General features: G+C 39.5%; 1 protein-coding gene across 18 annotated transcripts in view; it reads left to right on the top strand.

Annotated features, from left to right (window-relative positions):
- arvcfb (ARVCF delta catenin family member b) overlaps positions 1-13,405 on the top strand; it is a 222,417-nt gene that overhangs the window by 162,472 nt on the left and 46,540 nt on the right. For all 18 annotated transcript variants that reach the window (XM_044195922.1, XM_044195925.1, XM_044195931.1 and 15 more), the window contains 3 exons: positions 3,280-3,463; positions 12,546-12,663; positions 12,839-13,010. In XM_044195922.1, the coding sequence (XP_044051857.1) occupies positions 3,280-3,463; positions 12,546-12,663; positions 12,839-13,010 (474 nt within the window). The remainder of the gene's footprint in view (positions 1-3,279; positions 3,464-12,545; positions 12,664-12,838; positions 13,011-13,405) is intronic.

The following is a 13,405-nucleotide window of genomic DNA, read 5'->3' as shown; positions in this document are numbered from 1 at the left end:
TCTATGTATTTGTGTGTTTGAATGGACAAACTTTCATTCAGTTGAGAGAGATGTCTCAAGTAGTAGTTACAGGGTCTATTTTATTTTTGTCAACCAAAAGCATAAATGTGCAATAAGTGGAGGCAGTAAATACAGGGGCACTTGAGGTAGAATAAGCTATAGCCTGAACTACAATAAAATACGAACAATGCTGACCAACCACTGACTCAACACCTACACACAGAAACGGACACACACCTGGGTTGAACCATGGGTAGATTTGGTTAGATCACAATATGCAATAAAGGCAGAAAATAAGCATGTAAATAATACTGGTGTAATTTCTTTAATCAGAGCTTCAATTACGCTGATGGAACAACATCCATAGGATTAAATAACATCTCAGCTCGTTTTCGTCCAAGTTTAATGTACCATGAATGTGCTTGTTAAAAAAAATAAATCTATTTTGAATTTGTAGAGGTATGAAATTTACAGTAAGATTAAACCAGTCTTCATTCAACAATGTAATTACCTGAACATTGGTTGTTTAGGGCTTAGGGGACATTTTGCCCTGAAAAGAGTCTGTCAGGCAATATTTACTCACAGGACATGTTCTGTTCCCAACAAGCTCTGTGAATCAATTGGATTGTTTGAGGTAGGGTGTGATTTTATTGATGGTCGTACAAGCCCTGGGTCTATAGGGATCTATAAGGAAGAAAAGATTTTAGTAAAATTACAGCAGATCATCCTCACTGTCCAAAATGTTAAATCTTCTCACTGTACTGATCACTTTAAAAGTCCTATAAACATGACCTGATAAGCACACAGGATTATATGAAGTTGGCTTGAGGCTTCAGTTCGTGTTCAATATCCTGCATCACTACTTGTGTGTGAAAGTGGCCCAGAGCGGAGCCGCACCTCAGTTTACACATCTAATAGCTTCCCAGTAAGATACTGGTAGCCTCTGACGCACAGGAAGCCAGTCTAGTCACCAACTATAACCACAGAGGGAATGGAGGTGCAGTGTTTCCACTTGGTTAGATAATGTGGTTACTATAGAGATGTGACGGAGAGGGCTGAAGTGACAAAGGTCATGAGCTGCATTTAAACTTAAAATATCACAAGATTGGTCTAATGTTTTTTTTTTTTTTTTTTTTCAATTTCTTGCTGAAGGAAACCAGTTTTCTCCAGGCACAACCACACCAGAAGGACTGGATTTATCTTTAGCCCGGGCCTGTCTGCTGAGACTTTTTCCTGTGTGCAGAGAGCATGATTTAACAGAGGAAATATTGACCATCTGGAAACCGTTTTAAAGAACAGGGCAAGGAGGTGTGACAGTTTCACTGCTCTGCTAATGGTCTGTTATTGTGGGGCAAGAGGGAATCACAGACCATGATTCCCTGCACTGAAGTGTATCAGTGCATTTATATATGCAAAGTGCACGTGTCTGCGTGCGTGGGTGTGTGAATGTGTGTGTGTTTAATCTTAATGCTCTTGCTGGTTGTTAGACCAAGGGTTTTCAAACTGTGAGACAGGAGCATTCCTAAAAACAACAGAAAGTTAGTTATTGTAGTCTGGCCTGCTGATTTGGCCCCTTCACCAACACAACCAGCAGTTACAGGTAGCAGTAGTGGCTTTAATACACAGCTCATGGTGCCAATTAAGGTACTTTAAATCCTTTAGTGCCCGGTTACTGCAATTTACATCAAAAATAGTACCTTTCTCGGATTCGTAACTCAAATCAAATCTGAACATTCAGACTTGATAGACATATTTTTAGATTCAGTAGGAATTATGCTTACCGACAGTTAACAAATAAATGTCCATAAATCTGCTTAGAAATCAGAAAAAAGACGCTTCTTATAACTCCAGGACTTGCCTGACAATCATCACGTTTTTAAGTATTCTTCAGCATCAAAGTAATCTAGTGATAGTTATCTGTACTTCCATAGGTACATTGCAAACAGGAATTGCTAATGCATACTTTTGGTATGGTGCCAGTAGTGTAGACTTTGTAACGCCCTACTTTAGACTAACAAATCACTTGTTGTCGCTTCAGATAAGAATGTCAGCTAAATGCCTGAATTTGAAAGGAGAAAAGAAAGAGGGCAATAAGTGATGAGCAATAAAGACAGAGAAAGACATGGGGGACGGTTTAATAAAAACAGAAACTCAGGACCTGTCAAAGAGTTTTTTTTCTTTTTGGTGTAACATTTTTGTTCTCCTCAAACCAGAGTCTGCTTCGCTCCAGAGCTTCCATGTGTCTGAGTGAAACCCCATCTGATGCTGATGCTTTAACACATTTTATATTTTTGGGGTTGGCTGCCAAAAATGTCCTCCTCTCTGCTATGTCTGCCTGCCTGCCTCTCTTTCGTGAAACCTCAGAATGACATACCCAGCTCAATTTAGTTTACCTCTTTTGTAGAAGTATAAAAGAGGCTGCCTGTTACAGAGATGTGCAAGAAAATAGAAAAAGGTCTTTCTCCAGCTTGGATTGAAAATGGAGGAGGTGATGGATACACGCCATCTGCGTGCTCTTTGCAAAAGTAGTTCATTTACATTCCTCCTATACATACAGAGTATCTACAGAATATGTGTGCATTAAGGTCCAAGTATTATTATGCCATTAGTGATGATGCACTAGTTGAGAAATGATATAAAGTATCATAAGTTTATCATCACAATTCCTATAGCGATATTATAGAAATATCACAGTTATACATCTTATAAACTCAGTATTGATTACAACATAGTGAAGCCCTCATGGGAGAATAATAAAACATATTATGGGCAGTTGATATCATCACTGGCTAATGAACAACCAATTCTGTTTTGTTTTGTTTTTTTCAAATGTGGTTTGCCAGCCAATCTACAGTAAATGTGGTTTTGATTGCAATGTTAAAGTCTGCACTACGGTATGTTTGGCTGCTATACAGCTGTCGTTACATTGCGCTCCCCCCCTTTCCTTGTCTTTCCAATCCTTTCGTCACTCTTTTCTTGTCTGACTCCTGTCACTTTCTTTCATTTTCCACGTTTCTTCCTAACTTGTCATGCCCTTCTTTTTCCCATTTCCTAATTGATGCCCAAAAGCACCCTCATTCACCACTTCTCTTTTAATTTCCCTTTCTCTATATACCATATATCTCACCTCCCATCCATTCCTCCTTTCTCATTCCTCCTCATATTCCTCCTATATCCTCCCTATTTCTCCAAATCACATATTTCTTTCCCCTTATCACTCTCCTCTTAATATGTCTTCTAATTTCTCTTTTATTCTCCTCCCTCCTCTGCTCCCTACAGGAACCCTGTGGAATCTGTCGTCCTATGAACCCCTGAAGATGGTGATCATCAACCACGGTATGCAGACCCTGACCAACGAGGTCATTATCCCCCACTCGGGGTGGGAGCACGAGCCAAACGAGGACTCAAAGCCCCGCGACGCTGAATGGACCACCGTCTTCAAGAACACCTCTGGCTGCCTCAGGTAGGGTTATCCCACAGTTATGTTTTTGACACTGTCACATGTAAACAGAGGTATTGAGGTTTGGAGATCAGCTTCAATAAACAATATAGTCACACAAATAAATGTCTTAAACTTAGTAATTTTTTTTTCCAAATCTTGAATATAATAGGAGAAATTGGGGTAACACTTTGTTTGGTTAGTCCGCTTACTGATAGTTTTTAGAGTATTTGTAACATTTCAACTGTTTCGCTTTGTCTGTAGATGTTTAACAGATTATCAACAGAGTATATGTGACAATTCCTGAACATACCCTAACCAAGATGTTTTTTGTTCCTAAACCTAACCAAACCTAGAAAACGGTTTTATTTGTGAAACAGTTTCACTAATTTTTCAAGCAAAAATACTAAACATTTGCTGGATTCAGCTTTTAAAATGTGAGGATTTGGTGCTTTTCTCTGTCATATGAGATAGTAAACTGAATATCTTTTGGTTTGGACTCATGATTGGATACAGCAAGCAATTTGAAGATTTTACCTTGGGCTCTGGGACATTTAAAATGGGTATTCCCCACTATTTCCTGACAGATTACAGCTAAATGATTAATCGATTGATTGAAGAAAATAATCTGCAGATTAAGGGATAATAAAAATAATTGTCCCCTGATTATAAAAGTCTAAGATGGGAATTGCACCAAGAAAAAGCAAGCAAATCTACAATTTAAACAAGAAGTTCAACACATACTTCCAAATATTGGATATGAAAATTTAGTAGCAAAAACTGTTGGCTTGCTTCTATTACATTGATATAATCCTGGAAGTTGTCTTTTGGAGCCGATTGTAAGCTTTTGGACAAAACCAGATTGAAATCAGGAAGGACACAGACAGACATTAGGCACAATTGTGGAGACAGATGGTAGATTTATTCAGGTTAAAGTCAATTCAGCTTTTAAACATATGGACACATTTTAGAGATCATCCTGGATTTTATAGAGGGGACCCCTCACACGCTCAGGGCCTTGAAAGTTTGTTTTTACTAAGATACCAGTTGTAGCTGGGGACAGGTGTGACATATATGAGACTACATATGTGCTCTTGTTGACCCTGGGCCAGGGTCAGATTTAAGTTCTTTGGGTACTGAGAGAATTTATGATATGGCAGATGCTGTGTTCTTCCTGTCCCGGCCCGAATCTCTATGTATGTGAAGTATGTTGGATGTGTGTTAATTTGGTCTTTAGAAAAACACAAAACTATTTATGACGTACTCCAAACTTCTATCCTCACTTTTGACCACATACAGGTTCTGTACAGTGTGTTATCAGAAGACATCTATCTACTGCATTTTGGGAAATAATTTGTAAATGTTCCTCTATTTGTCTATTGTCATTCTAATGTGGGCTCACCCTGAGGCTTAGCTTGCAGCTAATGCTACTCATTGGCGAGTTACAATTAAATAATCACAAAAATGAAGTTAGTATCAATCTTAAGTTAAGGCTGAGTGAAGATAATTTGAGCCCACCTTGCATTTCCTAGCCTCATGACAACTTGTCAGTATGTTTGTTTAGTATTTTTTAGACTTTTTGTTGGTAAGAAAAACAACAAACATTAGTATTAGTTACAAAAAATGAATGAACTTTTGAACGAGTATGTCATTAACCCATTAACCCTTATATATGAGTTACAGTCATTCCCATCACTGAACCGGGAATCACACTGCTCTGCTTTGACTGTTTTCAATGACTGCGACCAAAACCTCAACTCATCCAAAATGGTGTTAACTTCTCCATTTCCACAGTGACATACCTCACAGTTGAAATGGTGCACACGGCCATTCTGCTGACCCTTTCTGGTCCGTTTGTTTTAAGAACTGAAGGTCTGCTTTAGTCCCGGGGGGCTCTCGTCTGAGATAACAGCTTGAATGTGCCCTTACCTAAACCTCTTATATACACATAATGTGGAACATAACAGTTGTTAAGGCTTTGATGGTCTTTGCAAAACAGTCACACTGCTCCGGGGTGATAAAACAAAGCTACAGGATGATTGTTTGGCTTAAACCTGATAGTCAGCGGTAAACTTCTGCCTCACTAGAAGCTGCTGAATCCATTTTAAGTTTGACCTGTAGTTAAAGTTGATGTTAATGTCCACAGTAATGCACAAAAAAATTGAAAATCTGTGTCAAACAGGGTCATATCCACACTGGAGTTTTCAGATTGTTTTATAAGAGTTAGCTGTCCACACAGACTTAGCAATGAGCAGTCAAAGGAATAAGAATGATGGCCTCTTCAGAGTCTTTGATAGGTTTACAATCAGTACATCAGAGTGGAGCTGAAATGATTAGTCAATCGATCAGTCGATTGACAGAAAAATAAAATTTGCTACTATTTTGATAATTGTTTAACCGTTTAAGTAATCTTTCAAGCAAAAATAACAAACATTCCCTAGTCGCAGCTTCTAAATTCTGAGCATTTGCTGCTTTTCTTTGTTACACAGTAACGGAAGTAAGAAAGAAAACACAGTAAACTGAGTATCTTTGGATTTTAGTCGGTCGGACAAAATAAGTAATTTGAAGATGTCAGCTTGAGTTGTAGGAAATTGGAAGCAGCAGTTTTCACTGTTTTCTGACATTTGATCATCCAAATGATTAATTGATTAATAAAGAAAATAATTAACCGATAATGAAAATAACAGTTAGTTGCAGTTCTACATCAGAGTTATCTAAAAGCTTCCGTGTTTTTAAAATTATGGGTTCTGCACGTTTTGTGGAAAAGAGCATCAGCTGAATACCTATTATTCAAATTGAATGCAATTTAGGGTGTCAGGCAAAAATCAAGTGCACCTCAAAAACTGCAAAACCTCAGTCAAACATCTTCTCAGCCTCTGTCTTTTACATGTTGTCATCAAGTGAATCTTGGATTCCTGTTATTAACTTCTAAGTAGTTTCCCCTCTCCAAGTTTCCCCGCTCTTCTACCTTCCCTGCTGAATCTGTCATTTTGGCTTCAACTCAGAATGACAGACTGTAAATTGTGAAAGACAGAGAGTGTGTATGTGGGTTATCACGCCTGGCTGTGCTGTCTCCTCCCGGGCCGGCCAAGCCCGTCTAGCCTGTAATCCAGGGAAGAACGTCTCCTGGAGTAGACGCTGCGGCGTGTTGGTTGGCATCCAGAACAATATAACATCCAAATCCTGCTCAGACAGAAAGTACCAGAATGTATTTCGCACATTATTGCTTTGCATTAGAGTGTTTCCAGCTAGTTTTCAAGGGTTGTAGAAAGTGTGGAAACTTGATTGAAATTTTAGAACATTTTCTGCTGAGTTGAAGAGCAGCATTAATGAACCAAGAGGGAATCAATGAAAGCGCTCTGATATAGCTGAAGAAAGTCATAGAGAAGTCATGGAATTTTACATCAGGGCCAGGCTTCTTACTGTTTCTCATGATTTCTTTCATTATCTGCCACACTTCTTTTTGTGTGTATGTACTGCATGTTTTTCACCTTCTTCCCAACCACTATATACACACCTCATCATCTCTGATGCCACATATCTCATTGCTGTCACATATCACAAAATCTCCCCGTCGCTCTCACTCCCTCGAACCTCAATGCAGGCACTGCTGACGAGAATCTGTCTCCATGGTAACTGTGACCAAGCCCATAGTTGCCTAGACGCAGGGTTTGTGTGCTGGGGAGAAGTGCTGATGCCAGGGAGAATCTGTTTACTCACGCCAACAGAGACGCAGCTTACACCTCAATAAAGCCAGGGATAGTTTTATTTTAACGGCCTTCTCTGTCGATAGGGGCCAGCTTATTTACAGTGTTTACGCTGTGGGCTCAGTGAAGGGGAAACAGTGTGTGTGTGTGTGTGTGTGTGTGTGTGTGTGTGTGTGTTGTCTTTGGTCGTGTTGTGGGTGGGGGTATACACCAGGGTTGGGTATCAAGATTGGTTCTAGATTAGAACTGGTCCCATTACAAGAATGTGCATCAGTGCATGTATAGTGTTTATAATATGTCAGATAGGAGGTAAGTTTTCATCTAGCACCATGATCAGGCAACAGTTTTAATTTGTTCAATACTTTGGTTTATGACTAAATACCTGCATGACATTCCCATCAGCCTCAGCTGTTCTTTGTGTTTAATGCTAATTGACAAATGTTAGCATACTAACATGGTAAACAAAGAATTAACCATTACACTTGTTAAACACCAGCATGTTGGCATTATCATTTTGAGCATGTTAGCGTTTAGCTCAAAGCACCACTGCGCATAAGTACAACCTCACAGAGCCGCCAGCATAGCAGTAGACCTTCAGATGTGTTTTATCTTTAACTAAAATGAATCATTACTCGTGTTGTGCTTATTGATGGTGTTTTCCAAATATAAAAAGCTGATCAAAGCTTTATAGACAGGATTAACATTGGGGACAGAAAAATGGTGACTTTAAAATTGCCACAAAAATGGCGACAAGCATGGTTGACAATCTGTCCCAGCAACTACTGCAGATGTCAACTGAAAATGATGTTACTAATTTTAGAGCAAAATAAGCCCTCCCAAACCGTTAAAGGCCAACATGAACACAGTTTCAGACTGAATAACAAGGCTTTTTAACACCAGAAATTTTGACTTGTCATAGTATGAAAAGCACAGGTGTTACTAATAACAGTAATGATGGCTCTATTCTATTCAAGTGTTCTAGTAAACCATGACAGTGTGACAGTGAGCCAGCATGCACAATACCTGGACCCTGAAACTGAAGCAGCTAAATGAATTTCAGACGTCATTGATTTTATTATTTAGACCTGTGCTTTTCCTACTGTGACATGTCAAAATGTCTTCTGTGAAAAAGGCCTTGACTGAGTTTCTAGCAGCCAAAATCTGCTGATATTAAAGGTGAATTTGGCTTTTAACATATTTTAGTTTATTTTCTAACTCAGATAATAAAAGAAGAATTTGAACAAGGATTAAATAAGAGGCGGAATCCATAAGCTGAATCAGAATCGATAAAACCTAAAGGATACCCAACCCCAGGGTAAACATATGGTCCTACGGTGTTGCCATTGACTTTGCGGGGCGATAGCAGAGGTCAGTCATGTCTCCATCCATCTCCATTAGTCTCCATCAGTCCTGCTCCAGTCTGTTCATCCCAGCTGCTGACTGTCCTCTGATGGCCACATGACTCTGAGTGACCTTCACACCCACATTTCATCTGATAAAGCAGACACACTAAAGACACATCCAGATCACAGTGACAGGCTGTCAGTGTCTCCTCACAGCCATCACTGGGCCAGACATAATGAGACCAGAAAAAGGCCAAATTTTCCTGATTTGGGAAATGCCACCAAAATGGTACACATATACAATATGATGGCCTGAATACTTTCAAAATGGGAGCCTTTTCAAAATGCTGCTGATCCATTGTGGTGTCCGGTTTTCTTTCTGCCATTAAAAAAGAATGACAAGAGCACAGCACATTGAGAACCACCATTTCACAGAGCTAACTATTTCCTGATTAATAATAAAAGACCTTGTGCTTTCAAGGAGAACTATATTAATTTAATTTAAGCACTTGGCTGTCACAGAAATGTCCTTGTTTCGCTTAGAATTGTAGTATCATTGTGTTTTGGGTTTTTGTAATTGTATTCTTTGATCATCAAAATATGAGAGTAAACATAATTTTGTTAGTTATGTCATAACTGACTGCCTCGGCCAAGCATTTCTAAAATGGCTGTAGATCTGTAAGTGTTGGGGATGTTGAAACACACCAATATTGGTGATATTAACCTGAATGGGCAAATCAGATGAATGGCACTGATTTCTTTGTGCATGTTTCAAACACATAGATATCCTACATACTGCCTCATCTAAACTACTGTGAATGTGTGGATTATGAGATTTAGTCAGGATTTGTGGTAAGAAAAAACTCATCTATAGCAGGTTCCAATAATGGGTGTTGAGACGAGCCAAGGGGGCCACAAGATTAGCTCATTTCTGTTTTTTACAGCACAAAACCTTTCATTGCACTACATTTTCGTATTACGCTTTCAAAACAGCAGAAATAAGCAACAAACACTGTACAAGTATTAACAAGACTAAGACAGCGGTTCTTCAAACTAAATACTAACATGCTCACAATAACAATGCTAACATGCTGCTAAGTAGCAATAAACACAAAGTATGGCTGAGGCTAATGGGAATGGCATTAGCTTTGCAGGTATTTGGTCATAAACCAAAGAATTGTACACATTAAAATTTTGACCCGATGATGACACTAGATGAAAAGTCAGGGGATCTCCAGAGATGTTACAATTCATCCTGAGGGGCACATGAATTTGTGTACCATATTTCATGGCAATCTATCCAATAGTTGTTGAGATATTTCACTCAGGACCAAACTGGTGGACCAAGCGACCGTCTGACAGACCGACATTGCCATCCCTGGAGCCATGCCGCTAGCATGGCAAAAACCCAGTTAAATACGCTGTCATACTGCAACTTTGATTGGCGACATGGTGCCTCATGGTTGCTGGTTGTCCTAGTGTACAGCAGTCAGAACTGCCGAATGTCAGAAAGAAATGCAGATGTCAGCCCTCAACACAGACTCAGACAACAGAACGTGTGCTCACCAAAATAACTACACTGAAAGCTGCTTGGTTTATGGCTTTTTGTGGATAGGGGAAGCTAGTTGTCCCACACCAGAATGCCTCATATGCAGGGAAAAGCTATTAGATGCAGAACAGAATCAATGCATGATGTAATGTGTGCATGTTTTTGTCCTTGAAACACTAAAAAAAAGCTACATTTACTTTTAAACACAATGAAAGATACAGATTTATCCAATTATTTTTATGCTAATCTGCGCACCAACATAGCCTAAAACTACCTACTTCTTTACTGTTACTGAGAATAGGACTGCTGTATATTATATACAGGACTATTAAGAATCACTGTGGGTGCCGTGGTTTAAAATGATCTGTAGTGATATGGGATAAGGTTTTACAAATCCAACTTGGACTGCTTCTTTCAAAAGGCATTCTGGTTCCCACACCTTATCATTAATTAACAGTGATTTCTTGGTGTCTGATTGCATTAGAAAGTTACTTACATAGAGAGACAGTGCAGTAACACAACAACAGATGGTAAACTCCCAGATAGATCAATAATCATCATCACCTATAGACCTTAACCCCCACCGAAAAATGAAATATTACACCACCAAATAACCTGTCCAGTGACAACAGCACCTTCCCACACTGTCTCCACTGACAGATGCACCGTCCATAAACCTTCCACCAGGACAGCTGCTCTCTGAAAGACTCCTGGAAATGAAACAGTTGACAATAAAACTCTTCTGTCTGTCTGCCCTGAAACACACTCCTGTCAAATAAATTCAAGGCGGGTGCTCCTCTGGATCCGTTTACAGGGGAGGTGGTGACCGTTTCCTGACAGCTGAAGACGGATGGGTTTGGTTCATGAACGGGTCCAGATGGCCAGTGCTGTCTGCCTGGTCTCCACCAAAGATTAGTTTTAATTAGCACAAACTGCAGAATGCTTCTGTGGGTCTTCACTCCAAAGACAAATGGCAGAGATACACTGGCCAAGAAGATGACAAGGCGGAAGGCCGGTGATGTGGTTGAGTGTGTGTGTGTGTGTGTGTGTGTGTGTGTGTGTGTGTGTGTGTGTGTGTGTGTGTGTGTGTGTGTGTGGAGTTCCACTCATTATGTAGATCAATAGGTGGAGATGTACATCCATTGTGACAATTAATAATTAGTGAGCACAGAAGTATTATTCTAATATAAATCAAATACAGCACAATATGCAGTTGTGTCCTTTTTTGAAATATCCACGTGTAGCAGTGTTAGATGTGATATGTGTTTCAGTCCACACAGCACTATAAAGCAGCTCTGCTTACCGCCACTCTTCCACGGCACTAACTGGGGGTCGGCTAATGGGATTATGTGGGTTGGAAGCCCTCATAAATGAAGTCTCTGGTGAGGAGCGGGGAGCCCTATCTATCCCTTAACCCTCTTTAAAGCCTCGCCTTTCACAGTCAGTCAGACAGCCGCACTAAGACTGCACCAGCTCTGCTGCTGTGCTTATAGAAGCTGTGCTCCAGGCGCTGGCTGACGTAACATGGATGGCATTTCCCTTTGTAGCAAAAATGTAATATATATTAATAATTTTCTTAAGATTATTCCCAAAAGAAGTCAAGCTTTAATACATTTGCTTTTAAAGCAGACAGGGAGGATAAAGGCCATGGGTCACATGCAAACCCAGAAGATCACTTGATCTTGTTGGGTTACACTGGTATTGGTTTGCTGATATTGGGCTTGAACTGTCATACATCTGCATCATTGTCATCCAGTCTGTAAACTTCTTCCTATGGGAATCATTAAACCTGAGATGACAGTAATGCGACATACTGATAAGAAAAAACAAACAAAACAAAAAACAACTCCAATCCTCTATGGCACTCAGGTTTTTGATGCACCCATACACTTCAAATGTTTTTGTTTTGTTGTTTTTTATATCCTGTTCCTGATATTTCATTGAGCTATATATGAGCTATGTATTTCTATGATTGCAATAACAAAACTAACGTAAGAACTTAAGATTCCTTGCAACTATCCAGAAAGTAATAATAATAGTAGTTGTAGCAATTATACCACTAGCAGTATTAGTAATACTAGAGAATTGTAGTGTGCTACCTCTTGCTTCAGCCGTTTGTCAGATTTTGGGGTTGTATGTGATGATAGTCTTTAAATTTAAGATAATGACCATTGGCTCAAATATTGACTTTTGGCAACTACAATTAGAAATATAAATAAAAACCTTCAAATAGGGTACGGATCTTAGTATATTGTACTATATATACTTACAAGAAGTTAGAACTTTAAATAGTACAAATCTCCCCGCACAATCATCTGCTGCAGAGAGGCTGCAGAAGTTGCAGCTGCTGCTGCAGAAGAGCTGTATAGTGAATCCTATTTCTGCAGGTTTCACAGCATGTTCGGAGCAGCTGTATGTCCTGACAACAGTGTAGTTATATCTGGTTGATGCTCTTCTACATGCCTCTCTCATGCTTACTGACAGAGTGTGTGACTTTTTTCCTAAAGAAATGTGAGCTCAGACGGGGCAGAGGCTCGGCGAAGACTGCGGGAATGTGAGGGCCTGGTGGACGCCCTGCTGCACGCTCTCCAGTCGGCTGTAGGGAAGAAAGACATGGACAACAAGGTAGGACAACGTTTGTCTCACCAACTAAAACACATATTAGTTAATGCAAATGGTACATACAACTGTACAGGATATGGCCTCTGTCCTCAGTTTTTTGTCCAGTAGTTAGAGAAGCTTTTTGAAGTACCACACAGATGTACTAGATAATAACTCCTCTGTCTCTCTTTCATCCTAGTCTGTGGAGAACTGTGTTTGTATTATGAGGAACCTGTCCTACCATGTCCACAAAGAGGTGCCAGGGGCCGAAAAGTTCCAGGACCCCTCAGCGCTACAGGCCCCTGGCTCAGCAGGACCACAGAGGAAGAAAAAGGATGACGCCGGCTGCTTCGGAGGCAAGAAGGCCAAAGGTGAGAAGGAGAAAAGGAGACAGATAAGAATATGATCACCCCTAATCAGAATCGTAAATTTGAGAAGTTCCAAAATGAGATTTCTGCCTCTTCAATAAAACACCTATTTCAAAAATAATAATAGTAGGAAATTAAGATAAATTATTGTGATTTTATTGCAGGTTATTTTGTAATTATAATATAATTTGTCATAATTTAAGTTTCTTATTAAGTGAAGAACATTTTGCTTAAATGATTGGTAGGTGCTGCATGTAATGTTTTCATAGTCCTAATTATTGTTTTCACCTTTTACCTTCTTTTACATTTTTTTCGCTTGAAATCTGTAGGATGTCTTTGATGCATTTCAGTTCATTGTTGGTTTTAGATGACAAATCCTCTTTGACAATGACATGTTA

This window comes from Siniperca chuatsi, linkage group LG5, assembly GCF_020085105.1.
Source record: "Siniperca chuatsi isolate FFG_IHB_CAS linkage group LG5, ASM2008510v1, whole genome shotgun sequence".
NCBI classification, from domain to species: Eukaryota; Metazoa; Chordata; class Actinopteri; order Centrarchiformes; family Sinipercidae; genus Siniperca; species Siniperca chuatsi.
The sequence above is the reverse complement of the archived record's forward strand: the minus strand, read 5'-3'. Positions and strand labels throughout refer to the sequence as shown.